The sequence below is a fragment of the Miniopterus schreibersii genome, assembly GCF_964146895.1.
Source record: "Miniopterus schreibersii genome assembly, chromosome: 19".
In the NCBI taxonomy this organism is placed as follows: domain Eukaryota; kingdom Metazoa; phylum Chordata; class Mammalia; order Chiroptera; family Miniopteridae; genus Miniopterus; species Miniopterus schreibersii.
Window position 1 is genome coordinate 39,474,160 of NC_138119.1, and position 26,030 is coordinate 39,500,189.

At 46.0% G+C, this 26,030-nt stretch overlaps 1 protein-coding gene across 4 annotated transcripts in view; it reads right to left on the reverse strand.

Moving 5' to 3' along the window:
* The window catches only part of ATF6 (activating transcription factor 6), a 128,644-nt gene that overhangs the window by 89,626 nt on the left and 12,988 nt on the right, over positions 1–26,030 (reverse strand). For all 4 annotated transcript variants that reach the window (XM_081121856.1, XM_081121854.1, XM_081121855.1 and 1 more), the window contains exons 6-10: positions 25,701–25,830; positions 24,440–24,643; positions 15,147–15,367; positions 7,370–7,555; positions 6,638–6,729 (exon numbers count right to left, since the gene is read on the reverse strand). In XM_081121856.1, coding sequence (XP_080977982.1) covers positions 6,638–6,729; positions 7,370–7,555; positions 15,147–15,367; positions 24,440–24,643; positions 25,701–25,830 — 833 coding nt within the window. The remainder of the gene's footprint in view (positions 1–6,637; positions 6,730–7,369; positions 7,556–15,146; positions 15,368–24,439; positions 24,644–25,700; positions 25,831–26,030) is intronic.

The window sequence follows — 26,030 nt, forward strand, 5'->3', positions numbered from 1 at the left end:
GCTGTGGACTCGCCATACTGACACCAGTGTGTGTTCAGGACACGCAAACACCAAGAAGCCTCAGCACACAGCACAAAACTCAGGCTGACACGCACCACAATGGACTTGAAATATTAAGTGTCAAACGGTAACTGAAATGACACAACAGCTCAAACCTGGAGACAAAAGAGGCACTAATGGCAAACCATCCCAAAGCTTAAGCAATGTGTCATAATTGCATGTATATTTTCCTACCTTTAAAGTCTCCTGCACAGCCTCAGTATCAGGCGGCACCTCCACTCACTGCAGGAAGGACCTGTTCTTCACTATCCACGCTTGCAGTTTACTGCCAGGGTTCCACCTGGAGACACTAGGTACTGAATGTGGTGGCTGGGAAGCCACTTTAGCAAACCACCCACTGACCTGTTTGTGTGACCTGAGATCTGTGGTCTTAAGAAAATATGAAAGGACCTCAACATACACTCAACAGTTTTCTCACCTGGCCGAGTTTCCCACTGACCCCTCCCTCCAGACAGAGGCAGCAGAAGCTCCCACAATATCTCCTTCCTCTTTGCAAAGGACACAGTGACTCTCAAGGTAAAGAAAGAAGTTGGCAAAGCATGGAGGTTCCCATTCAACTGCCTTTCCCTTCTTCATAACAACTCGAGTTTGGGGAAATGGCAGCCGAGCACCACGTGACCAAGGCATGGATGCTCCCGATGAGCCTGCAGCACATACTCACATGAAGGCGAAACTACAGAAATCAGCCCAGCTCTGCCCTTGATAGACTCTAAGCCTGTTCTAAAAACAAAGGATGGCCCGGCCGGGGGTGGCTCAGCGGTTGAGCGTCGACCTAGGATCCAGGCGATCGGGGTTCGATTCCCAGTCAGGGCACATGCCCGGGTTGCGGGCTCCATCCCCAGTCGGGGGCGTGCAGGAGGCAGCTGATCAATGACTCTCTCATCATTGATGTTTCTCTCTCTCTCCCTCTCCCTCTCCTTTCCTCTCTCTAAAATCAATAAAAATATTTTTAAAAAATAATAATAAAAAACAAATAAAAACAAAGGATGAACTCTGTGGAGGTTAAAGGAAGACAGAAGCAATTGCTCTGCGCACACGGTCTTCAGAAGAACGTGGGTAAACTGCCTCTGGGGGGATGACTGCCTGGCAGTGCAGCCCTCGCAGGCTGGACTCAGCGATGCCTGGTGCTTAGGCGCACTGCGTTCCTCCAGTTTGCATGTCACTTTGATAAATGTGGAAGGCGTGGTGGCCAGGAACCTGAATTAGATCTCATTTAAAAATATGGATGAACGAAACTATGTATAGTTGGTGGTTTGAATTCTGACACTTAAGTTATATAGTAACTTTTAACCCACAGCCAATAGTGACATCATACAGCGAAATGCGCTCAGCAAAGAAAAAGAATTGGAGCAGGTTTGGGGACAGGCTCATCCCAGATAAGAACCAGAATTCTTCCTGTGAAACCACAGAAAGCTGACAACAGCAGTTCCAGACGAGCGACCTCAGCGCCACACCTGGCGCAATCACCTCCTTCCTAACATCGTCTCCTAAGAAAACAGTGTGATTCCCCTTCCTTGTCCAGTCTGTCACAAACTACAAAGACTGCAATCTGGTGATGGGACCGCATGTCACCCAGAACAAGCGAGAAGGCTTGGCCACCCCATCACTCGCTAACGTCCTGAAGACCCAGCATGTTTCGAAATTCCTGCAGACGCCACCTCACTGTCTGGAAAAGGAGGGTGATGGTGGTGGTTTAAAGCCAAGGGAACACGTGCACGACGGAGTCTCTCAAGGCCACCCATGTGCCAGGAGAAGTTCCCCTCACAGGTCACGCTGGCTCCTGCCTGTCCCACAGAAGTCAGACATTTATTTCCCCAGTTATACGAACAGACCTATAAACACAGTGTCTGTCTAGAGACACAGTGAACTTCTCTTACACACTACCTTCTGGTGTTACTGCATAAGTGCTCCAGCCACTACCTTAGGGGCCACTGTATAGACAGAAAGAAATAGGAACCTGCACAGTAGTTTTAACCCTGGACATACTACAGAATCACCTGAGAAAAATACTTCCTTTAAAACAAGTGACAGCCCCACCCTACCAGATTCCACAGGTGGGCGTGGAGCTCAGTGAGCTATTTTCAGGATTTTGTGGTGATGATCATGTAGAGCTACGTTGGAAACCAAAAGAGCCATCCCAACTGTTCGGGAGGTAGGACAAGTGCAAAACATCAAACTGTTGTGATAGAGGCTGTTGTCCTACCCTTACTCAACCGTCAGGAGGACTCAGGGCGCAACGAGCTGACAACAGGCTGCAAGTCATCTCAGACCGATGCCTCTCCGGCTGCTGTCACCCTGCTTTATAAAGAAGGGAGTATTTTTAGCACAACTTGTTGCTGGTCAAACTCTATGTCGCTGACAGAACCTTCCGGAAGTTCTTTTTTTTCCATCGAAATTAATCTGTTTTCCATTTCTCCTCCCTTGCTTTCCCCCCCTTTTCTTAAATTAATTCAACTTCCTTCCACAAAGAACTATTTTACAAGCATCTCAAATGAATGCTGTTCCTTCCCCTGCCCAGCCCACCTCCTGGACGTCTCAACAAGTCTGACATTTACATCAGTCCTCGGGGTCTAGGGCAGGAATTAAACTTGCCTAATGCCAAAACAGTCATGAAGACAAATTTAAAACAACCACAGAACTTCCAAATCAAACAAAAAGGCATCAGCACAGAATGCAGTGCAAACCACACTCTGGAGTGACTCGGTCAGGCCGGGTCTGAGCAAGGCTCTCATGAAGCAAGGCCACCAAAGCTCCATGTTTGGTTTGTTTTGGGGGTTAGGGGAAGGTCACATCAGTAGTGTAAATTCAGACTCAAACCTGCACCAGTTAGGGCTTCTGGTGACAAATTCCTGGGAAGACTTTTTCTTTATTTCCACTCTACTCAAAGCCAACACCAAGGCAGGCTCTTAGAAGCTCTCTCCCTGTGGGAATGGCAGTCCCTCTTTCAGCAACAAAATGCCTTTCTCTGGGAGTTCCAGCTCTATCTGGGCTGGGTGTGGAGAGGGCCCATCCGTGACTTCCCACCTTAGCTCATTCCAGAGCTTTCTTTCCTGTCGCCAGACTCTAGGCCAAAAAGGTCCGGAACGCCTGCAGGACGAGCTCGCCACCAGGCTCACAGGACCTTTCTACTTCTGGCCTCCAAGAAGCCCTTCCTATGTCCTAAGTCCAGCCACTAAATAAATGAGCTCTGACCGGTTTCTAGCCATCGCCTCCTGGTGGATTGAGGCTGCTCTGCACCGCTAGTCACTGTGTTAAAACAGCGTCCTCAAGGTTTCTTGAACAAGGGTGGAGGGAAAACACTTCATGGTTTCGCAGAAAAGACAGTTGTTCATGACAATTTTAAAAAGAAACCTGGATTAAATTTTAGTTCCTTCACAATAAACTAGGATTAATAATCCCAGAATCTGCCCGGCCGGGCACAGCTCAGTGGTTGAGCATCGACTAGGATCCAGGCAATCGAGGTTCGATTCCCAGTCAGGGCACATGCCTGGGTTGCGGGCTCCATCCCCAGTGGGGGCGTGCAGGAGGCAGCCGATCAATGACTCTCTCATCATTGATGTTTCTCTCTTTCTATCTCTCTCCTTTCCTCTCTCTGAAATCAATAAAGACATATTTCTTTAAAAAAATAAAAAATAATCCCAGAATCCACCCCAGAGAGTAGCATGTGAGGAGGAGGTTATTCCCATTTGAGAGCCACTACTTTTCAGGCTGCAGGAGTGGGACCAATCCTTGAATCCTGTGCCAAAAACAGCTAGATGCCTCCTTCACCATCCCCTGCGAGAGGTCAGGAAATATAACCCTCTTAAGTCTGGTGGGTGTATTTTCTTTCTCTGTGTGATAACTATGCAGTAGCCCCAAACCCCTCAACCAGGTCCATTTTGTTGCACGTGACTGTGACAAACCCCCCTTCCGATGTAAGATGTATCTGCACTTCATCGCCAATGGCTGTGAGGGAGTTTCCTACACCAGGCCCATGTCTGCCAGCCTTGCAGGTTATTCGTGTTCTCACCTGCACCAACCCCAGTAAGCACACAAGTTCGATCCTGCACTGAGCACCAGAATCAACATTAACACCTTCACATGGTAACGTGGCCTGTTTTGAGTTCAGCCTTCTACAGGTAAAATGCTTTGGAAATCTCTGATTAAAATTCTCTCTCTGGCCGAACTTGGTTTTGTGGTACCTGAGAAAAGTTCAGTTAGAACTCACAACCTGTTTTTTAAAAGCCTACAGTTTCTGTACCAATTAAACATAATGGCACTTGGCTACATAAGGCCACAGGTGTGGAAGGTGTTCAATGAATGTCGTCCAGTGGCACAAACCAGGTTCGCTGGGGGTTCCTGCTTCCCCGGCCAGCTCCACCCTGCAGTGCAGAGGCCACCAGTGATGGTGTCTATCAAGAAACGCTTCAGAACAGCAAACATGCGGAACGTGCCCTCGCCTGAGTTAGGTTCAGGGGCAAGTCTCAGTGTTTAGAATCCTTGCTGCTGTTCTTGAGGCTTCAATATCTCACTGTCGGTGCCCGATTTTCTCTGGAAGAAGCGTCCCTGGTTGTGTGAGTTTCAGGGCCAGTTTCCCTCCTGTTTTCTTCTTGGTGCCTGGAGATGTTCCAACTTGTCAAGGTGCTCTGATATTTCTTCATTCCTTCCAGCTCTTCTCACTGTTGCTTTTCTTCAATCTAAGCCTTTTAACATGCTTTTTAGGTTTGAATAGTTCCTCAGGTTCCCCCTACACCTTGGTTTCCGGTTCCTAGAGCCTCCACCAGCCTCCTCCGGCTGCTCTTCGGGATTCAGGTATTTAAAGTTGCCCACTCCTCACCCCGTTTGTATAGTCCATCAGCTTCCTAACACAACCCTCACTGAAAAAGTGGAACCAGCATCTCCTCCATCCACAACAGACCAGGGTACCTGCTCATGGAGAGGAGATCCCGCCCCTCACCCACCCTGTGCCTCTCTGCAGCTGTGAGATCATGACTTCACTCAAGGGTTTTGGTTCCTGCCTTTCCTTTCAAATCTCTATTGACTCATGAGGGCTCCCAGAACCACCTCCCCTCCTGAAGCAAATCCCGCCATCTGCATTTGTTGCCAAGCCTCCATGAAGGCCACTGTCAGAGTCACTGGTCACTCCAAGGCTTCTTCACAAACAGGCCAACATCTCACGTGACATCTGCATAATTCCTCCTCATACTCCAGTTGTTTCTGCACATCAACACCCCTGGCCCTGGGCTCAGGACTGGCAGACAGTGTGGCTCCACAAGTGTACCTGCTGTGCGTCTGAATAAACGAGGGAGTGAGCACCTCAAGTAGCCGAGGTGAGAAGGTAAGCGGGGCTGTGGAGAGAAAGGCAGAGCAGGCGGCACCAGAGGAGGTGGCCCAGGACATGGCACAGAGAGCCTTGAGGGCAAGCACTCCAGGCAGTGTGGACGGAACATGCTCTCTGCTCAGTCCAGTCCTTCCAGATGCCACCCAAGTGCTCCTCCAGTACACATGCTGACGTTGTCAGACTCTCCCTTTATGCAGCAGCATCCAGGCCCTTGTTGCCTGGTCCCACCTGCCTCTCCAACTGGATTCCCCTCTGCAGGCTCCCACCTGCACAAGACACAGCAAATGTGTCCCTTTTTCTGACAGTGTCAAGCCACCTCATCACTGCACCTTTCACACGCTTGGTATGCCTTTCCAACATTTTGCACCCAGCAAACTGCCACCACGTTGCAAGACTCAGCTTCCAATCTTACACGGCCTCCCCAGGAACCCGCACACACCCTCTCACACTGTTGTCACACCAGCCTGCATGCACCCTGCACACATCTCTCCTCCCAGGGTGTCAAGGACCTCGGAAGACCTGGTCCTGCCTGATTCCCCTTTCACTCCAACGTCCAGGTGCTCATGGTGCTTGTGTTGATTATGCCACAGTGAGTGGGACCTGAGATGACCTCTGGGATCCCACTGCACTCCCGCATTCCGACTCCACCTGGAAACAGTGCCTCTCACATGTGCTGAGCTGAAAGCCTGCACCACCACCCATCAGGATGTTCACAGATGCCCAGATACTGATCCCCTTTCCAACCTACAAAAGTAGAAATGGAATTGCCGATCTTGCTGCTGACCTTCCAGCTGGGGAGGGTGCCAGCCACACATCCCATCGTCACTGCTGCCCAAGCACCGCAGCCTGAGGCAGGAGGTGGTGTTATCGTAACATCCATCGGAGGGGTGAGGAACTGAGGCGCGGAGACATTAAGCTACTTGCCGAAGACAACAAAGTCACGGAGTGCAGGGTGAGCTAGGACTGAACTCAGGCAGCCTGATTTCAAGGCCCTTGGTCTTAGTCCATTTTTCTGCCTCACCAGTGATCTGTTTGATAACTTAAGCTGCCTTCATTGAAGAACATGAACTTTCTCCAGACCCAGGCAAAAAACAGGAAGAGGAGCCAATCTTTCCTCTCCCCTGTCTCTGAGAACAAAACAAATCCGTCTTTCTCTAGTTTATGACTAGAACTAATAAATAATAAAAAATAAAAATAATAAACAACAAGAATTTAAATGTTTAGCATTGATATCAAAACACGTATCTACACACTCACCTGATGGGTCCAAAGTTCAGGACAACCAGCACCAACAGCACCATCACACAGATGGCTCTTCGCTTCAGACTGGGAACCTTAAGCCTCTGGTTCTAAGAAAATGGCCACATGAATTAAAGTAAATTGCATGTCCACCTCACAAGAAGCAATGTCTAAGACAAGAATGCTCTTCCTCACCAGTTACACAAATGCTTAAACAATAAAACAAAGCTCAGAGGTGAGCCAATGGCACTTTTAAGAGGAAGAGAACAGAGCCTTCTCAGCTCCTCCGGTGCCAACAGCAAGTTTACGTTCTCCCGAAAGGCTCCTGCCATCTGTCCCTGTCCCTGTCCCTGTTTCAGTAACACAAAAGGCCATTCCCGCGGGAACAGGGCAGATGGGATAGGGGCAAGGTGGAGGTGCATTTGGTTCAGGACAGTCCTGCGGGGTTCTGAAAGCACAGGCTTTGCGAACAGAACTGAGGTCCACCTGCCTGGACCAGCACGCACCACATGAGCACCAAAGCAGGGGCCAGGCCAGACCCCTGAGCCTCAGGAAGCAGGGAACGGAGACGCTGGTGACTGCAGGCTGGGGACCCTCAGGAGTCCTCCTTCTGGCAGGCGTTTCGGGCTCACCGTGCCCCCTTTCCTAACACTATTATTTTATACAACCAAATCTGAAATTTAACATTCCCTACCAGCCTTTCAGAAAGAAAGGGCACTGACCCCGAGCCAGCTCCCCACCAGCGCTCACCTCTGACACGACCTGGTCCAGCTGCCGCCTCAGCGACCCGTTCTCCTGCCTCAGCTTCTCGTTCTCGGACAGGGCAGCCTCCAGCCGCGCCTCCAGCCCCAGCATGTACTCCTTCTTCTTCCTGCGGGACTGGCAGGCCGACTCCCGGTTCTTGATCATCCGCTGCTGCCTCCTCAGCACGGCCACCTGGCAAGAGTGGCGCGCAGTGAGGTGTCTGGTCCAGAGCCCACCAGGTCAGAGAACATTGACTTTCACAATTGCTTTTAAACAGTTATTCAAAACATACATTGCTGGTTGTGTCAAAATAGGTTTTTTAAAATATACTCAAACTGAAGTCCAATGATTCAATAAGGGCTCTCAAACCTAAATGTTCTGTGACTTCCTCTCCTGTTTCTAGGCTTTGCTGCTCTTCCAGCTTCCCGAGAGGACAGTCTCAGAGCCCGCCTGGTGGCACCTGAACGCCACACACCGCCAGATGTCTCTGAAGAAACTATTTTCCGGGACCACACACCCGACCACGCCTAAGGCCACTCGACTGTGGAGCCACCACCGCTTCAGACTCATGTGCAAACCACACTCATGTCCCCTCTCCCTGGGTTTTTCCCTCTCCATCTCCTGTGGGGGGCACGAGCCTCACAGTACACACTGAGGAGCACGCACTCGCTCACCTCCTGCCGCTCTCCGCTCTGACGCCCTCTGACCTCCCCCTCCAGCCCATTGCCCCTGCTCTCCTCCCACAGGCTCAGAGCCCATCCCTAAACTTTTGCAGCAGCCTCCTGCCATTCCAACTGCAGGAATCTCTTCCTGTCTACCACAGCTAAGAAAACTTCCCCAAAAAAACCTTCCCATGTTGCTGTATTGGAGATAAAAAGCCACCACCTCAGCTCTCGAGGCCTTCCAGGCCATGGCCACTCCACTGACCCAAACCTTCTGCTCTAACCCCCAACCCACATCTTATAAAGGACTACCCGTGACCTCCACACACGCCTAACTCATCCCATCATTTACACCACATACTCCAGTGTCATTGCGGCTCCTCCACACGCCTAATTATAAGGCCCTGCTAAACTACTGGGTGTTTTGATTTTCTCTGAATTTCTTATGCCCTTATAATCTTGAAGATACACCTCAACACTCTCATGGTCTCCACTGTTTCATGATGTTAACTCTCCCTCCACCTAGATTTTGTACCAAAACCATGTGATACTACTTTTCCTGTACTGCCCACGATACTATTACAGTGAAACTTACTGGGCACAATTTGTTCTGTTGTGTCTTCTAAACTAAGGTATGGACCCTACTTGTTACAGCATGAGTCTGACTTATTTTGAGGAGGGGGTGAGGTAGCAAAATGTCGGCCATAAGAAGCACCAAATAATATTAAGTTGGTTATTTTAAGTACACACAAGACTGAATTACTGATTTCTATAAGTAATGACTTTGAAAAATAAACATTCTACAGTGGGGTGTTCAATAACTCTTAATGAGACCAGTAAATGAAGTTAAACAACTTAATATGGATTTTTACATTACAGCACAATTCCCACCCCATATGACACTTCACAGAAACAGCTATACCAAAGCCAACCAAGTAATCTCAGCACCAAATACTGTCAACAACCTTCACTCAGAATCCAGAGGAAAAGAAACATCACATGAAGTATCAGAAAAGGGTGGTTTTTCCATTTTTTACCCTTTTGCTGACTGACAAAACCATCATCTATGAAATTTCCCTATGGAGTAACTACCCCACCCTTCAGTAACATGCACATACACTCATGAACACACATGCACATGCATGTGCACACACGCAATCGCATGCACACATGCACAAACAGGAAGCGCGCACACACAGCAGGCACACATGCACAGCAGACGCACATGCGTACGCAGCAGGCACACATGCAGCAGATGCAGACGCATGCATGGCAGGCACACACACGCACAGCAGGCACACACACATGCAACAGATGCACACGCATGTGCAGCAGATGCACACGCACATGCAGCAGACACACACACACGTGCGCACACGCTACAGCCAGGATGCAGGGGCTGCTCCCGATGTCAAGCTCTTCTCTGGACAGTGCCACTTTGTTCCATCGACTGCTGCTGTTTGTAACCTGCCTGGTTAAGAGAATGTCCATACTAACACTTATTCCCAGAGCACCCATGTGCACACCACACTGGATAGGACAAACAAGAAGGAGACTTTATATATGAGTTAGACAAAAGCAAACTTACTTTAACAGCCAATTATCTATGGAATTTGAGAGGCTTACAGATGACACACCACTTAATAAATTTCAAACAAGGACTGGGGATTTCTATAAAAATGAGAGCACCTGCACATTGCACAGCGTTAAAGTTTCAAAGGCTGTCAACGCACACACCTCATACCAAACAATGAAAACCACCTGTGGCCAAGCATTCATTTCTCCCCATGGAAAAGATACAATATAACAGTGCTGAAAATAAAGTGAATACTCAAAACTATCAGTAAATACAAAGGATGAAGAAAGTGAAAATAACTGGAGCTCACAGCAATCACAGAGTTCCAACTTTACTCTCAGCAAGCTGCCTTCAGCCATCTGAATTTATATTTTAATTATTATTTCCTAGGCAAAAAAATTATGATGTTCAGACTAACCATACATGCCCACACAGTGTGCATGACACTCGGGAGACACAGACTTCCCTTAGAACTCAACAGTCAAGGCAGCGAGAGCCACAGAAAACCTGTCACACTGCTGATCCCCGAGTATCACTCTTTAACAGCTTTAACCAACCCAAAGTTCTCTTCTGTTCACAAGTAATATTCTTCCACATATCTGTAAAATAGCAGCTTTCAGAGGGCACACCCTTCCAGAATACACAGCATTGATACTCCCACTGAAGAAACCTGCCGTTCCCTTCTGTGAACTATCTATGCAGACAGCACTTTGTCTATCTGATTGCTGGGTCAACTCGCATTTTTCTCAATGACTTGTAAATACTCTTTATATATTAAAAATGGTTATAAAAAACTATGAAAACTTGTACATGAAAGTTCACAGCAGCATTACACAGCGTCTGCAGGGGCTGGTTACAAAAGAGAATTCAAAGAACAGAGAGAAGTATTTATTAAGATATAAATCAGCATGTCCTTAAAAAAATAGCTATTTTTAACCTTATCAAGATGCTGAACTGAAAAATACAGAATAAAGTGGTCACAACATAACCCTAACCTAATGCAGTACACAATCAGGAGACAACACCTTCTACCCGCATCCCTTTCAAAGATGCTGTAACCACAAATCAAACTTCTAGCCAAAATTCTTGTTCAAGATAAATTTTGAGAAGCCCCAAACCTCCACCTAAGGAGAAACTGCAAATATTTTAACACAGCATGTTTTTCCCCTGGTAGCAGGAAAGCCAAAAGGTAGTCAGCACAAAAGTAATTTTTTACTAGGATCGGGATGGCTTTTCAGATCTCCAAATCCTTCCTGTTGCATTTGTTCTTATGGATCCCTCTACTTTACAGCCTAAAGAAATATCATAATTTCTGTGTCTTTTTGTTAAAGAGTTTACTTAATGAAAGGTAGCATTCACTGTTTATCCCCTTAGCACTAAACTAGCCACACAGTCTAGGAGAGTCGGCCCACACCCTGGCCTAAGAGGGGACCTAGTCTAGTTCATCCAGCTGCAATGTCCGTAGAGCTGCACCTTGTTTCTGGAACAGGACCTGTTCCAGGAGTTTGATTTGTGGTTACAGCATCTTTGAAAGGGATGCGGGTAGAAGATGTTTTCTCCTGATGTACTGCATTAGGTTAGGGTTAGGCTGTGGCCACTTTATTCTGTTCTTCCAGGAGCTTCTTCGCTTTGCATTGAAAACAGGTTATTTTACACCCACATTTCTCTTGAAAGACTCTCTTGTGGGTCTCTGGAGATTTGTGCTACACTACAGGTCTTCGTGGGTAAATGAAGGACAGAGGCCCTGCCCCTCTACCTAAGCCATCTCTCAGGGTTGGGTGGGTCTCCAGCAAGAAATGCTGAGAGATGAGGTAGTGGCTCCCTTGGGACAGTGGGGAGGCTTGGTTCCTGCTTCCTATAAGAGCAGCAGGTTCCCCAGCTCAGCACTCCTCTCCCAACATCCAGCTGGGCCACATCCGTCCTCCACGCTCACAGCATTGATGTACCTGAAATCTTGAACTTCACTGTACAACACTGGCCCCGGAAAAAGAAATACAAAGCTCCAGTCTGTTATGCCAGGGGAGTCCCCTTCACACCATGTCCACACCTATGGGCACCCAGCTCCTCGTGATGACTCTGGTGACCCAGCACAGGGACTCCTAAATGTGGGGACTGGGATGGGAAGGGCCCAGGTCACTGGGTAAAGAATTAGAAGGCGGTGCAAGGTAAGACATGCTCTGGAAGATGAGCTGAGAGGAAGGCCTGGGCCTCCTGTCAGGGCAGCTGTCATCCTTAGTCCATGACCCTCTGAGGCTGTTGAGTCATTTCTTTCTGTTCCCACACTCTGATGCCCAAGAAGGGTTCTGTGCCCCCTTGGCCCACTGAGGGAGATGTACAATATAATTTCACCACTCTTTTTCCTGGTCGTTTGTCCCAATAATCAAAACAATGTAACTTCATAACCATAAGCCAAGGCCATAGTCTCGTGAACTTCACGAGTTATGAGGGAAAGGGTGGAGGTGAGGGAGGAGGTGCCCTGCAGGTGGAAACAGGCGCCAGTTTGCAAGCTTGGTCCAGGTCTGGCAACACTCAGTAGCCCTTTGAAGCCAGATGATCAAGCTCTCCTGGGAAGGCACCCCTGCCACTGACTCGGAGCATGCCTGGGAGCTCCCCTCCGAGACGAGGGAGCTGTTCACTTTTTCCATCAGAATCAGAGCCAAAAACCAACCATATTTCTTGAAAACTTAGGTGAGGTTTCCAGACAAACAGAACAGATTTACCAGCAATAGGCAGGAAGAAAGAGATTATAATTTGAACCAGGCAACCATTTCACGGAGACAATGAGGCAGTCAGTGCGGCCAGCAGGACACGGAATGCCAGACACACACAAGGGCAGCAGCAGCCCCAGCACAAAGCCTGCCAAGACAACAAAGGCAGGAAAGAGGAGCCATGTCAGCATTACAAAGCCACAAAACACTGATACATTTTTCCTTTCCTTCTTTTTTTTTTTCTTTTTTTTTCTGAATTACAACTTTTCACCACGCTTTTTGTTTAAAAGAAACAGTACATAATGAAAGTTTTCTTCTTGGCCATTTTAAATCACAAATTTACACTAATCCAAGGTTTCCTAACAGAGCATGACTCGTCTGGCAGACACGTGCCCTGGTGGGTGGCCCCCAGCCACAGGGCGTGTCTCTGAGCAGGCCTGTACCCTCACAGCCACTTCTGGAACCCACTGACTCTGGGTTCCTGAGTGACTTGGCCAACTGAGGGGCCAGGCTGACGTTTCTTTACTTGAAATAAACATTAAGTCAAAACCTCTACCAGCAAACTCACCCTGAAGAACTCAGCTCACTCCCTGATGTGCTGGCCAAGGAAAACTAAGCATAAGAACCTCAAGGCGGTCGACCAGGAAATCCACTCTAACCGTCATTACGTCTGCTGCACTGGGCACAGTCCTTGAAGCTTTCCTTTACAATACTGTCAACTGTGAATTCTGAAAAGTAACAAGAATGCTAACCAATAAATATTGCTAAAAAGATGATGCTTGTTGGTTCTGCACTTTCTCAGCTGTCATGTCCCAGCTCCTCCATGTGGACTTCATCAGGAAACTATTCTCCCAGTTCACAGCCGCTCTCACAGCACAAAAGCAGAGCAGACAGGGTCTTTCACATGAGAACCTATAAAGGACGTCAGCTAAGAGACAAATAATTCATGGAAACGTTCAGAGACTACAAAGGACCAGCAGCACATGTGGCAACTGCCCACCTGGAGATGCTCATGGTTCAGACAGTAAGCGCAAGGACTGAGGCAAGAATCTGACGATTAAAGGGACCTTCCTTGAACCTACCCACACTGTTCAGGGGTCCTCAGGAGCAACCCCAAATCGTGAGCCCACTTTGCACACGACAACCTTCATTTCTTAGGAGCCGGCCCTACTTTAGCCCTCTTCCTCAGTTTACTGAGTCACACCTATCCTGACCGTTCCTCTACCTGTGACTCGGTTTCTAGACCTCCCCCCCCAGCCTGGCTAAGCTCTTGGGCTGACCCATGCCCGGCTGCCATGATTCTATGAACGCAAACTAAGATCACACCGATGTTTCTAGGAGCTGTGACAGATGGCTGATCTGTGGTCATAAAGCTCCAATTAGTCATTACCTTTATCGTGTCGAAAACATCTCATCATACATATTTTAAATGTCCTAACACATTATAAAAAACAACTTTGAACATATTTTGTTGCTGGTTCTATTTGGGAGTATGATGGGAAACATTCAAGCTCATGACTCACAGAAAATTTTAAGGGATCATTTTTTTAAATCTTTCACCATTCTTACCCTCCTCAATCTCCTATGAAAAGAATATTATTTTTTTATTGGTTGTACAGCCTTTTAATTAAAATGTCACTGAATATTTTTAGATTTTTATTATTGATCATTTACTTACTGTAGAAATGTTCCCAAACACCAAAAGGAAAGAAAGATTATGCACCCAAAGTCAACCATCACCAGTATTTGCCATCTTCTCTCCTCCCACCTGTGCTCATTACCTCCCCACAGAGGTTTTAAAGTAAATCCCAGCACCTGCTCACTCCATCTTGCCCTGAAATGCACACTATCATTACTGCCCGCTGTGCTATATTACCTAGCTCACTATTCCAGTTTTCAACATAAACATAGGTCAAGCGCAATTCTGTCCCACCCATGTCTGCTCCAGACACTCATGTTCCTCCCTGTATGCATGTGCCCTGACCAGGAATCGAACCAGCAATCTTTCGGTGCCCAGGACCACATCCAACTAACTGAACCACACCAGCGAGGGCCATGCCCACTTTTATTTTACACACAGCATATGGGGTTTCCCTTCCCAATCATAATTTTAGAGAACCTACTGTTAGACTAATCATTTGACTTTAATGTTCATTAAACTTTACACCATGACGTAGTACTACTGTTTAATACATGACATGAGGTATTTTGTTCACTTTTAAAGAAAGTAAGAATTAGCTGGCAAGTGCTGTAACTGGTTTTAGGGAGTGGCAGATTTTAGGAAACTTTCTATGATATATAAACTATAAAAAAATCCCTACAACATGCTAGAAATTTGGAGATTTATAAAGATGGGAAAATACCAAGTAATCATTAAGAGACAGGATCCCCAGAGTAGCAAGCCATCTTTATGCAGTGCCGAAAACCCTTCCATAAGTCAGAGTGATGTTAAATATAAACACCGACTAAAAAGTAGTCTATAGGCTAGTATCTGATGAGTTGCCAAAAACACTTCAGTCAGGTAATATCGAGAATCGTATAAATACTAGTGAAGGACTGGGGGGCGGGGCGTAAGAAATGTCCAGAGGGTTCAGGAAGAAGAGAGAAGGAAGGCACGCACACTTCTTATCAGACCACTGCAGACCTAATTAAGCCTTCCAGTGGACTCTCACACCACAAACCCTACCCTAATTTCCCACCGAAGATTGATGTGCAATTTCAGCACACTGACACACTGAAACATGCTTTAGTAACAAAAACAGGCAACAAAAACAGAAGTGTGTTTTGTTCTGGTTTTTAAATCAGGCATTAAAAAGGCACTATGCGTCCAAACTTACATCAGAACCCACAGCTCTCACAGTACTCTGTAGGACAGGTTTAGCCACAGAAAGTTTTCCATTCACTGGGCTACTGGCCACAGAGGCTGGTACCACACTGACCACGTGATTAGCAAGCGGTGCAGCTCCCCCGGCGACTGCCAGGACAGGCTGGGGAGAGGGCAGGACTCCGGGCGCCTGTAGCTGTACCACGGCAGGCTGAGACAGCACCACAGTCTGACCTGGTGGAGAGAAAAGACAGGGGTCAGAGTGTGCACCACTTTGTGGCAGAAAGAGCTGTTCAACATGGAGATGCGGTCTGCAGGTAGATCAACAGACGAGATCACAATGAGGGAGGTGAAACCACCGATCGAGCACTGGCAACAGTAGCACACACATGGTGACGTTCCCTGTCCAGTTTTAATAAGCCCAATCAGATTCGTTCCCTTTCATGTTACCGTTAACAGTATAATTCCATGTTTTTTTTCCTCAACTGCACACATATCCAATCTGCTAAGTTATACATAAATTTCCCTAAGCACTAACCTCTGAAATGTACTAGTGCTAAAAGGATTTTTCATATCATAAATTTAAAAAATAACAAACCTTTTATACTGACACAGAGTACCATATATTTCAAATTAATGGGATTTAGAAATACACCACCAAAAACTATATATACATAAACAGAGATTCATTAACTCAATGCTTGGAACAGCACAGGGCTACAAATATCAAAACTGTTAAGATTCCTGAAAGATGACGGCGGACGGAGTGGAAGCTACACTAACACTCTCCCAAGACCAAACTGGAATTACAACTAAAATATAGAAAAACCATCCTGAATAATCAACTGCAACTGAAGACGAGCTGGAGAGCACTCTCATAAACAAGGAGGAAAAGAGGAGACCACATAGAGACACGTAGGAAGTGCGGAGGCAAGAGGGCTGGCTGGGCTCCCACAGGCAGCAGCTGAAGGTCCTGAGGGAGATCTCAGCTGTGGGGGTTTCCACTGAGGACTCTGGGGCCTAAACACCAGGCTGGGCTTCCCAGCCAAGAGCACCAAACTGAGAAAGGTGCCCACATAACATCTGGCTGTGAAAAGCTGCAGGGTTTCTGTCTGCCAGGGAGAAATGGCTAGAAATGCAGGCACCCTCTTAAAGAGCCAATGCACTAAGTTTCGTGTGCAGCCACTCACCTTGGGTTCCAGCAGAGGGAGGTTAGAGTAGACTGGAGCTGAGTGAGGAGAACCTAGGGTTGTGGGATCTGGAGAGAGAGCTCAGGGGGCACCCCTCTGGATTCCTGTGCCAAGTCATTCCCCCATACTGCAGAGGACATCTTTCATAGGCAGACATTTACCTTCTAAGCAGCATTTGCCTGAGGAGGAAGCAATTGCCCCACCCTGCTGGAAAACCTCTTGCCCTATTCCAGTGTTTCTACAACCTAAGGCTCATTAAGAAAATCGGACTAATCATCCTACAAGCAGAGGCAGACTTCAGAGTGCTTTGAGTCTTTGCCTGATCTGCTTCTGGACTCCGGCCTTGGAAAAGCAGAATTTGGTGTGTATCTTGGTCCTGTCCAAATGTATCCAGCTCCAACAGAGGGGACTTCAAGCCGTGGGTTGTTGACAGCTCCAAACAGGGTACTCAAGGCCAGTCACAAACAGTATCTGACACTGGCCTGCACCAGAGACCGTCCAACAACACTGAGAGTTGTAGAAGATCTACCTAATACATAGAAACAAACCAAATAGGCAGCCAAAATGGGGAGACAAAAAACAAACCCCAAATGAAAGAACAAGAAAAAGCAGCTGATCAATGACTCTCTCATCATTTTTGTTTCTCTCTCTCTCTCCCTCTCCTTCCTCTCTCTGAAATCAATAAAGGTTGTTTTTTTTTAAAAAGAATACATTGGGCCCAGCCGGGTGTGGCTCAGTGGTTGAGCGTCGACCTAGGATCCAGGTGACTGGGGTTCGATTCCCTTCAGGGCACACGCCCGGGTTGTGGGCTCGATCAATGACTCTCATCATTGATGTTTCTATCTCTCTCTGTCCCTCTCCTTTCCTCGCTCTAAAATCAATAAAGATATATTTTTTTAGCCTAGCCGGGTGTGGCTCAGCGGTTGAGCATCGACCTAGGATCCAGGCGATCAGGGTTTGATTCCCGGTCAGGGCACATGCCCGGGTTGCGGGCTGCAGTCAATCCATGACTCACCATTGATGTTTCTACCTCTCTTTCTCCCTCTCCTTTCCTCTCTCTGAAATCAATAAACATATATTTAAAAAAAAAAAAAAAAAAAGGTATTTTTTTAAAAATAAAAAAAAATAATAAGTTAAAGAATACATTGGAAGGAATAAACAGCAGATCAGAGGAAGCTGAAGATTGGATCAGTGAATCAGAAGACAGGGTAGAAAAAAAATCACTCAATCAGTGATCCAAAAAGAAAAACAATTGAAAACCGGGAGGACAGTCTAAGGGAGCTGAGGGAAAACATGAAATGAAACAATATTCACATCATAGGAGTGCCAGAAGATCTAGAAAGTAAGCAAGGGTTAGAGATTCTGTTTCAATAAATAATGTTAGAAAATTTCCCTAACCTGGTGAAGGAAAAAGTCAAACAGGTTCAGGAGGCACAGAGAGTCCCAAGCAAAAAGAATCCACAGAGGCCCATGCCCAGACACCTCATAATTAAAATGCCAAAAATTCAAGACAAAGAGAGAATCTGAAAGGCAGCAAGAGAAAAGTAATCTGTCACCTACAAAGGAGCTCCCATAAGGCTGTCAGCTGACTTCTCATCAAAAACTCTACAGGCCAGTGGGAATGGCATGAAGTGTTCAAGGTAATGCAAAACACGGATTTGAAACCAAGACTACTCTATCCAGCAAGGCTATCATTCAAGATAGATGGTGAAATAAAGAGCTTCCCAGATAAAAAAAAAGGCTAAGGGAGTTTATCACCACCAAACCAGCATGGCAGGGAACGAGAATTAAAAACAGCCTGGCTGGGCATGGCTCAGCGGCTGAGAATCAACCTAGGACCCAAGAGATCATGGTTCGATTCCCAGTCAGGGCACATGCCTGGGTTGCGGGCTCAATCCCCAGTGGGGGGCATGCAAGAGGCAGCCCATCAATGACGACTCTCTCATTATTGATGTTTCTATCTCCTCCTCTCCCTCTCCCTTCCTCTCTCTGAAATCAATATAATTAAAAATTAAAATTTAAAAAAAAAAAAAGTCAGTGAGCTTACAATCTAATGGTGAAAACAGAAAAATAGTCAAATTAAAAAAACAGAAAAAAAAACAGAGAGAAACATAAGCATAAAGAATTAAAATGGCAATAAATAAGGGCCTATCAATAATAACCTTAAGGACTTTGAGAGATCAACAGCAATACAGTCATAGTAATGGAATTTAACACCCCACTGACTTGACTCCACTGGACAGATCCTCCAGACAAAAAATAAACACAGAAACAGTGACTAAATGACATACTAGATCAGATTTAACTGATATCTACAGAACATTTCATCCCCAAGCTGCAGAATATACATTCCTCTCAAGTGCACATGGGTCATTCTCAAACGTAGACCACATGTTAGAACAAAAACAAGTCTCTACAAGTTCAAGAAGATTGAAATCATATCAAACATCTCAGATCACAAGGGCATGAAATTAGAAATCAACTACAGTAAAAACACTCAAAAACATTCTAACACAAGGAGGCTAAATAGCATGTTATTAAACAATGAATGGGTTACCAGTAAGATCAAGAAAGAAATCAGAAACTTCCTGGAAACAAATGAAAATGAACAGACAACAACCCAAAATCTATGGGACACAGGGAAAGCAGTCCTAAGAGGGAAGTTCACAGCACTGCAGGTCTACCTCAAAAAGCAGGAAAAATTTCTAGTAAACTACCTAACCCTACAACTGAAAGAATTAGAAAACTCCCCTGTGAGGCCGCCTGGACCAGGGCTTTTGTTTGCTGGGAGAGTTTTTATTATTGCTTCGATTTCATCAGTTGTACTGGTCTATTCACGTTTTCTGATTCTTCCTGATTCAGTTTTACATGATCTCACTCAAATGCGGAATCTAATAAAATAGACTGAGGAACAAAATAAATCCAGAGACACAGAAGCATGGAACAGACTGAGGGATCTCAGAGGGAAGGCGGGGATGGGGGAGTGGGTGGGGAGAGAGTGATCAAAGAACTTATATGCATATAGAATAACCCATGGACAAAGACAATAGTGCAGTGAAGGCCTGGGGGGAGGCGAATGTGGGGTGGAGGGGAGTGATAGGGAAAAAAGGAGGGATATCTGTAATACTTTTTACAATAAAGATAGATTTTTTTTAAAATGTTAAAATCATTTGAGATGAATTCCTACCTAACAAGCACAGGAAACATAAATCTGTAATTTAAAATAGTCTGTAGATGGGGTCCGGGGTGGGATGAAGGGGGTCAATGGGGGGAAAAGGAGGACATCTGTAATCCTTTCAACAATAAAGATAAATTTTAAAAAATAATAAAATAAAATCAAAATAAAACAGCCTGTAAATAATAACTCCCCCTGAAAACGCCCTACAAATCTTTTCTTTTTTTTTAAATATGGCGTTTGGGGGGTTTTTGGTGTGTTTTTTAAATACATCTTTATTGATTTCAGAGAGAGGAAGGGAGAGGGAGAGAGAAAGATAGAAACATCAATGATGAGAGAGTCACTGATCAGCTGCATCCTGCACGCTCCCTATTGGGGATCAAGCCCGAAACCCAGGCATGTGCCCTGACCAGGAATCCAACTGAGCTCTCCTGGCTCCTAGGTCGATGCTCAACCGCTGAGCCACACCCAGCCAGGCGTCTTTTCTTAATCTTCACATTTAGCATTACTTTAAAATTATGCCAATATGAGCAGAATCAGTATCAATGACCTAAAGAAAGAAGACTCACAAACTCCTAACTCTACTAAAGACATTTACTGGCCTGCTGAGCATTTCCCTTCAGTGCTGGCCCAGCTTATCAGGTGCTGAAAGCCTCGCCTAATATACACAGCTGCTGGAGCCTACCTAGCAATATAAAGGCACTGCAGTAACCAGCAACTAAAATGTCATGTATTTATAATTCACCTTTAAGGGGAAAAGCATCACACAGTCAGACAGTGTAACGTGAGCCACGTAAAACTCAGCTCATGTTTCAAAGGATGGAGGAAGCTCGAGATCAACATAACGCTTCAGGAGATTTGCTTGTTAAGAACATCTATCTTCACTTAAAGAAAAAAATCACTTCTATAAAATCACAGTACAGTTTCAGATGGCCTCAGAAAGCATGCTAAAAGTAGCAGAATAGCATTTTGTCCCAGATAAATTAGTAAATTAGTAAAAAAATCTAAGAATAATTCCAAGGATTTGTAATATGTACAATTTACTTGGGCATAAATAATCACTAAACATTTGTATCTCTCATTTTCCCTTGGAATAACTTATTTTATGAAATAAAACATAAAATGAGGAAATGACTCAAAAGCTAATATAAATACACTTAGGCCAAATATGCAAAAATAATTAATAAATAAAATAAATAGCACATGACCGTTTTAGGTCTCTTAATAACACTTAATAAGAATTAGTCACTCTGGCACATCGAAGACATGCTCATCATGACACAGCACTTGCTCGGCCCTGCCCTGAATCTGCTGCTCTAGTCTCACATCACCAGCACCACATCACCCAGGATCCTGTCCCTTCAGTTTCTCTGGATTCAGAAATGCGTGATGAGAAAAGCCTATTAAGAACTTAGCAATGAGTTTAAATGGATCTGCAGCTTATTAACCAGAAGTGTAGCCACAAACCTGAAGCCCGCAGTATGGACTTACGAGACAAACCACCGGCTGCATCTCTGGCACGGGCTGCACAGGCGGGCGGACCCCGACTCCTCTACCACTGCCGCCCCAGGATCCCGGCCTATGGGGAGAGCCAGGGACTCCCACCAGTAATTCTGCAAGGGCGTGTTAGAAGCAGCGTTCCACATCTTCTCAGTTTAAAAAGTAAAGTAAAAAGACCCCAAAAGACTGAACACTATTATTGCAAAGAATGCAGGCTGTGGTCAACATGGAGAACTGAGTCTTTTCAAAGACAGGGCCCTCCTTTGAGCTCAGTCACAGGTTTGCAGAGCTGGCCGGGACAGGCGGGGCTTTGTCCTCTGTCTCAAAACTAATGCAGAAAAGTATCCTCCTCACACTGACCGTCACTGTCGAGCTATCACCGTCTCCTTGCTGAGAGCTGCAGCCAGGAGCCCAGAGAGCATGACCTCCATGCCTGGGGACCACGTGGCTCCACGTCCTGCCAGCTCCTTGCCTCCTTTTCTCCACAGTGCACATCAGGCCCTCTCCCTGCACAGTGCCCAGCTACCTGCAAATTGGCCAGCATCTAAATCAAGGATCAAGACAGAATGGGGAGAAACAACTAAATTTCTATACAGCATGTTTGAGAAAAAACTAAAAACTTCCCTGGTGACTCACTATTCAGGGACCTGCTCACCAGATCCCAAACTGCAATGCAAAGGCCTATCTGGGGCCTTAAACAGTTCGAAGCTGAACTTAGTCGCTACTGTTCCTAATGCAGAAACAGGTGGAAGGGACACACCCCAGGCTGTTTATCTGTTCTGAGCCCTGAACATCCTCTTGAGACTTCATGCAAATCCCCTTGATGGGACTTGCTGGACACAATGCTGGATGCCACTAAGAATGACTACCTACTGTGACAGTTCCTCCTTTCTACCTGTCTTCAAAGGTTTCAAGTGATGTACAAAACACCTACTGCATGACCAGGGTGCTGTGTGACTCCAGATAAGTCCTCTGTGTCCTGACTGCCTCACTTATACCGGGGCAAGGGTAACAGCACTCTCCTCACCGAGTTGATGTAAGGATTAAATAAGCCAACACACTCAAGCACTGAGACCAGTGTCTGGCACAGGTGGAAACTTAAATGTTAGCCATTCTTGTAATCACTATTATCCACCTATAGAAGAGCTTCCACAAGGTCACTGCACGTATTATTAATTCATTAGTTCTCACACTTCCTGTATTTAACTGTTTACATAAACTTGCTAACTCCTGAGCTCAATGACCACAGCTCAGCATTCTCCCAGGGGCAATGTGGTATCATGATTAATTCACAGACCCTGTGCCTGCCCGTCACAGCACAGTGACCTGACCAAGTACACACCTCTACCCCCATCCCAAAGATTCACACAATCTTCTACCCAGAGAGACCATGACAGGACACTGTCCTCTCTTCCCTGACCCCTTCCATACCGTCTGATTACCAAGCCCTGGGATTCTACCCTGGCTCCCCATTTCCACAGACACTCCAGGTTTCCCTCACCTCTCACCTGCACCATTCACACAGTCTAAATGGATGCACAGGACTTAGGTGTGGAAATGGCAAAAGCTGCTCAAGGCAGAGAGGATGGTATGAGACAAGAAATTAGGAAAAACAAGACATTTTAGGAGCAATGGCCAGATTAACTGGGCTAGAAAGAGGGTTGTAGAAAAAGATAATGCAGTAATACAAAGTGAGGAAACAGCTGAAGCCAAACCAGGACGGGCTTTCCATTCCAGGGCTTTCCGTTCCAGACAAGAGAATTCCAACATGATCCTCTAAGAATTACTTCCTGTTCTCAATGGTAAAACATTTACTACAGAAGTTTACATCATTACCATAAAATGCCCCTCCTGTATTTCCCTCTCCCCCTCCCTCCCCATTTTCAAACAAATGGAAGACAAACACTTCAATCTGACACCACCTATCTGGCCTGCTCTGTGAGAGCAGACAAGAGCCCAATCAGCACAGGCTCCGCAAAACAAGTACTACCTGTGGTTACTGGGAAAGCACCCAAGTTCTGAGTGAGGTAGGATCCAGTTTCTGACACTGAAATACTGCTCGGAAAAAAAGTTTGTCGTCTCGTTACAGGTAAGACCTCCTAACACTTAAACGGCCAACGGTCTGCTAAGAGCAAACCCTTAGAATACCCCTTGCTTTATACACTAGTCATGTTAATGTTAGACTTTACTTTTTATACGAGTTTTAATAGCTTATGGGAGCTATAATGAGAGTCTTCACAAGTTTAAATTCTTAGCCTTTGGGAAGACATAGATCTTTCTGAGACTCTGATGAAGGTTTTGGAGACTATCCCTAGAAAAGCCACACATGGACATACACTAACTCTTGCATTTTATGCCAAGGAGTTCATGAACGCTTAGCCTCCACTCAAAGACACAAGAATGCCTGTTCCACAGCAGTGCTCTCTCCACGTGAAAAAGGCAGCAGTTCTGACCCTGCAACTGAGAGGGCAGGCATTTCAGGTCTGCTTGCACCCATACACTCTCTCACCTAGTTCTTCTTTCAATCCATGTCTACTGTCTATGACAGAGGAACAGAACAAAGCTACCTAGGAATCAAACTTATGACCTTGCCCTCATTAAAACCACAGTCCGAAGAAATGAGTTAACAAGAGACAGCTAGAAATACAGCCAGGAAAGCAAATGCAACATTATGCTTATGGGCAACCTGTACCCCATTAACAAACACCTCGTCCTCCTGGGAGCCAACAGCAAGGCCCAGGGAGGACACTGCACAGTGTCCTAGGCCCATGTGGACATATATCGGCATGAAGGCCATGACAAGTCACCTGCAGAGCAACCGTGATGTGCCATGATTCCTAAATCTCAACAGTACCAAAGCTTCAAACTCGAACATCTTTCTTTAAATACTGACCTCAACTTGATTCTTATAGAATCAAGTATGTGCAGCCATATTGTGGATGAAATGTAGAAACACACATGATCTTAACGAGGTGAAGACAGAGATCAGGTGTCCAAAGCCGCTATGGACCATGTTCACTCCTCAGACAGCAAGAGCCTGATTCTACTGCCAAAACACACCTACCAGACCTGGAATGGACCACACTGTTTAAATACTGACCTCTCACTACAGCAAGAAAGTCTCAGGATAAAACGTCACTAAGAAAGTTTCACAGATTTCCTTCTTCATGAGAAGTGGTGTCTATGCCACGAGCCCTTCATAATCCGGACCGTAAGAAAGAGGGCATGTCGGACACGATTGGCTGGAGAGCTACCTCCCTGGCTGGGACAGGAACCATATGTAATAAGTTGACTAGTAAGTCATCTGCAACATCCTAGAGTCAAGGTCAATTCCCGACACATGGCACGTGCTGGGAGATTAGAACCTGAATTAAAGCGTCGTATGGCACAAGCCTTGGTGGCTGCCAGTTAATCACACGCAGCCCGAGCTGCCTCACGCACCTTTAGTGGGTGCAGGGTGTATACTGATAACCGGCTGCTGCTTGGCCAACGGCACCAGTGTGGGAAGTGCCTGAATAATGATGGTTTTCGCAGGAACGCTGGAGTTTGTTTGAGTCTTGGGTGCTGCTGGAAGCAACAAAGGCTTGGGCTGAATTGAAGGTTTTGAATTCATCTGAAGTTTTTTCTTTGGAGTCAGTCCATTTTCTGTGAGAAAACAAAACCTCAAATCAATCTGAAGACAAGCAAATCTTAGGAAACAGGTTCTATTATACACACTTTGACCTCTGCAATCAGTTATCTTGAGGTTATCTTGGCCTCTGAGTCACTATCTTTAACTGAAGTTTAGGTATAGCTACTCCATGCCTAAAGACTGAAGAAAAGTCCTTAATCTGACTTCCCTTGTTGATACTGAAGTATAATTGACATGTAACATTATATTAGTTTCAGGTGTACAATATAATAATTCAATATCTGTACCACCAAATGATCATCACAGTAAGTCTAATTAACATCTTTCAACATTCAGTTACAAAGTTATTTTTTTTATAAAGAGAACGTTTAAAATCTCTCCTAGCAACTTTCAAACTTGCAAGACAGGATCACTTGAGTGCAGTCGCCATACTGTACATGAAGTCCCAGGACTAGCTCATCTCGCAGTGGAATAAGGCCCTCTTTTCTGACAGCTGCAGCTTTGGGGAGGGTATGTGAACTGTGCAGGAGCACCGTAAACAACTGACCATGGCCTACAGGTCAAAAGGTTACAGACATCAGAGCCCAACAGCCCTCATGCCCAGTCCCTTAACCTGAAGGTGATGGGGCCTGAGTCTATTGTAAAGTCTCTTTCACCTCTAAAGACAGAGGCAACCAAGAAGAGGACTTCCTCCCTGTCCTCTCCACATCGGTTCTCCACGACAAACAAAAAGCGGATTAATAAACACACACTAATCCAACATTTTCTTCTGAGAATGGAACCTAAGCTCAGGCTACAGCACAAGTGGCCATGGGGACATGGAATAATACCGGTTTAGCCCGGCCAGGAGTGGCTCAGTGGTTGAGCATCAACCTAGGATCCAGGAAATCGGGGTTTGATTCCCGGTCAGGGCCCATGCCCAGGTTGCGGGTTCGGTCCCCAGTCTCGGGCGTGCAAGAGGCAGCCGATCGATGAATCTCTCATCATTGATGATTCTATCTCTCTCTCTCCATCTCCTTTCCTCTCTTTGAAATCAATAAAGATATATTTAAAAAAAAAAAAGAATAATACCGGTTTTGCTCCTGGAACCTGTGACGGGCTTGTCTTCCTTCGGTGGCTCGGCTGAGCAGGGACTGTTGGTGCTTTCTCCATAGAAGGAAAGGGGAGACATCTGGGAGGCGGAAGATAAATCCAGCTCCTCCTGTAGCAAAATCAAACACAAATCACACAGAAGAACACAGTCCTTGAGCAGAAAAGAGCTTAGAGAGGCAAGACCCACAAAGAAATAGAGAAACACTTCAAGACAACTCCAAAGCAAAAGTGTGATGTATCAGAACCTTTATACATTAAGTACTAAGACCCTACCCACCAATACTGAAAGAAAAATAACAAAATGCAGAA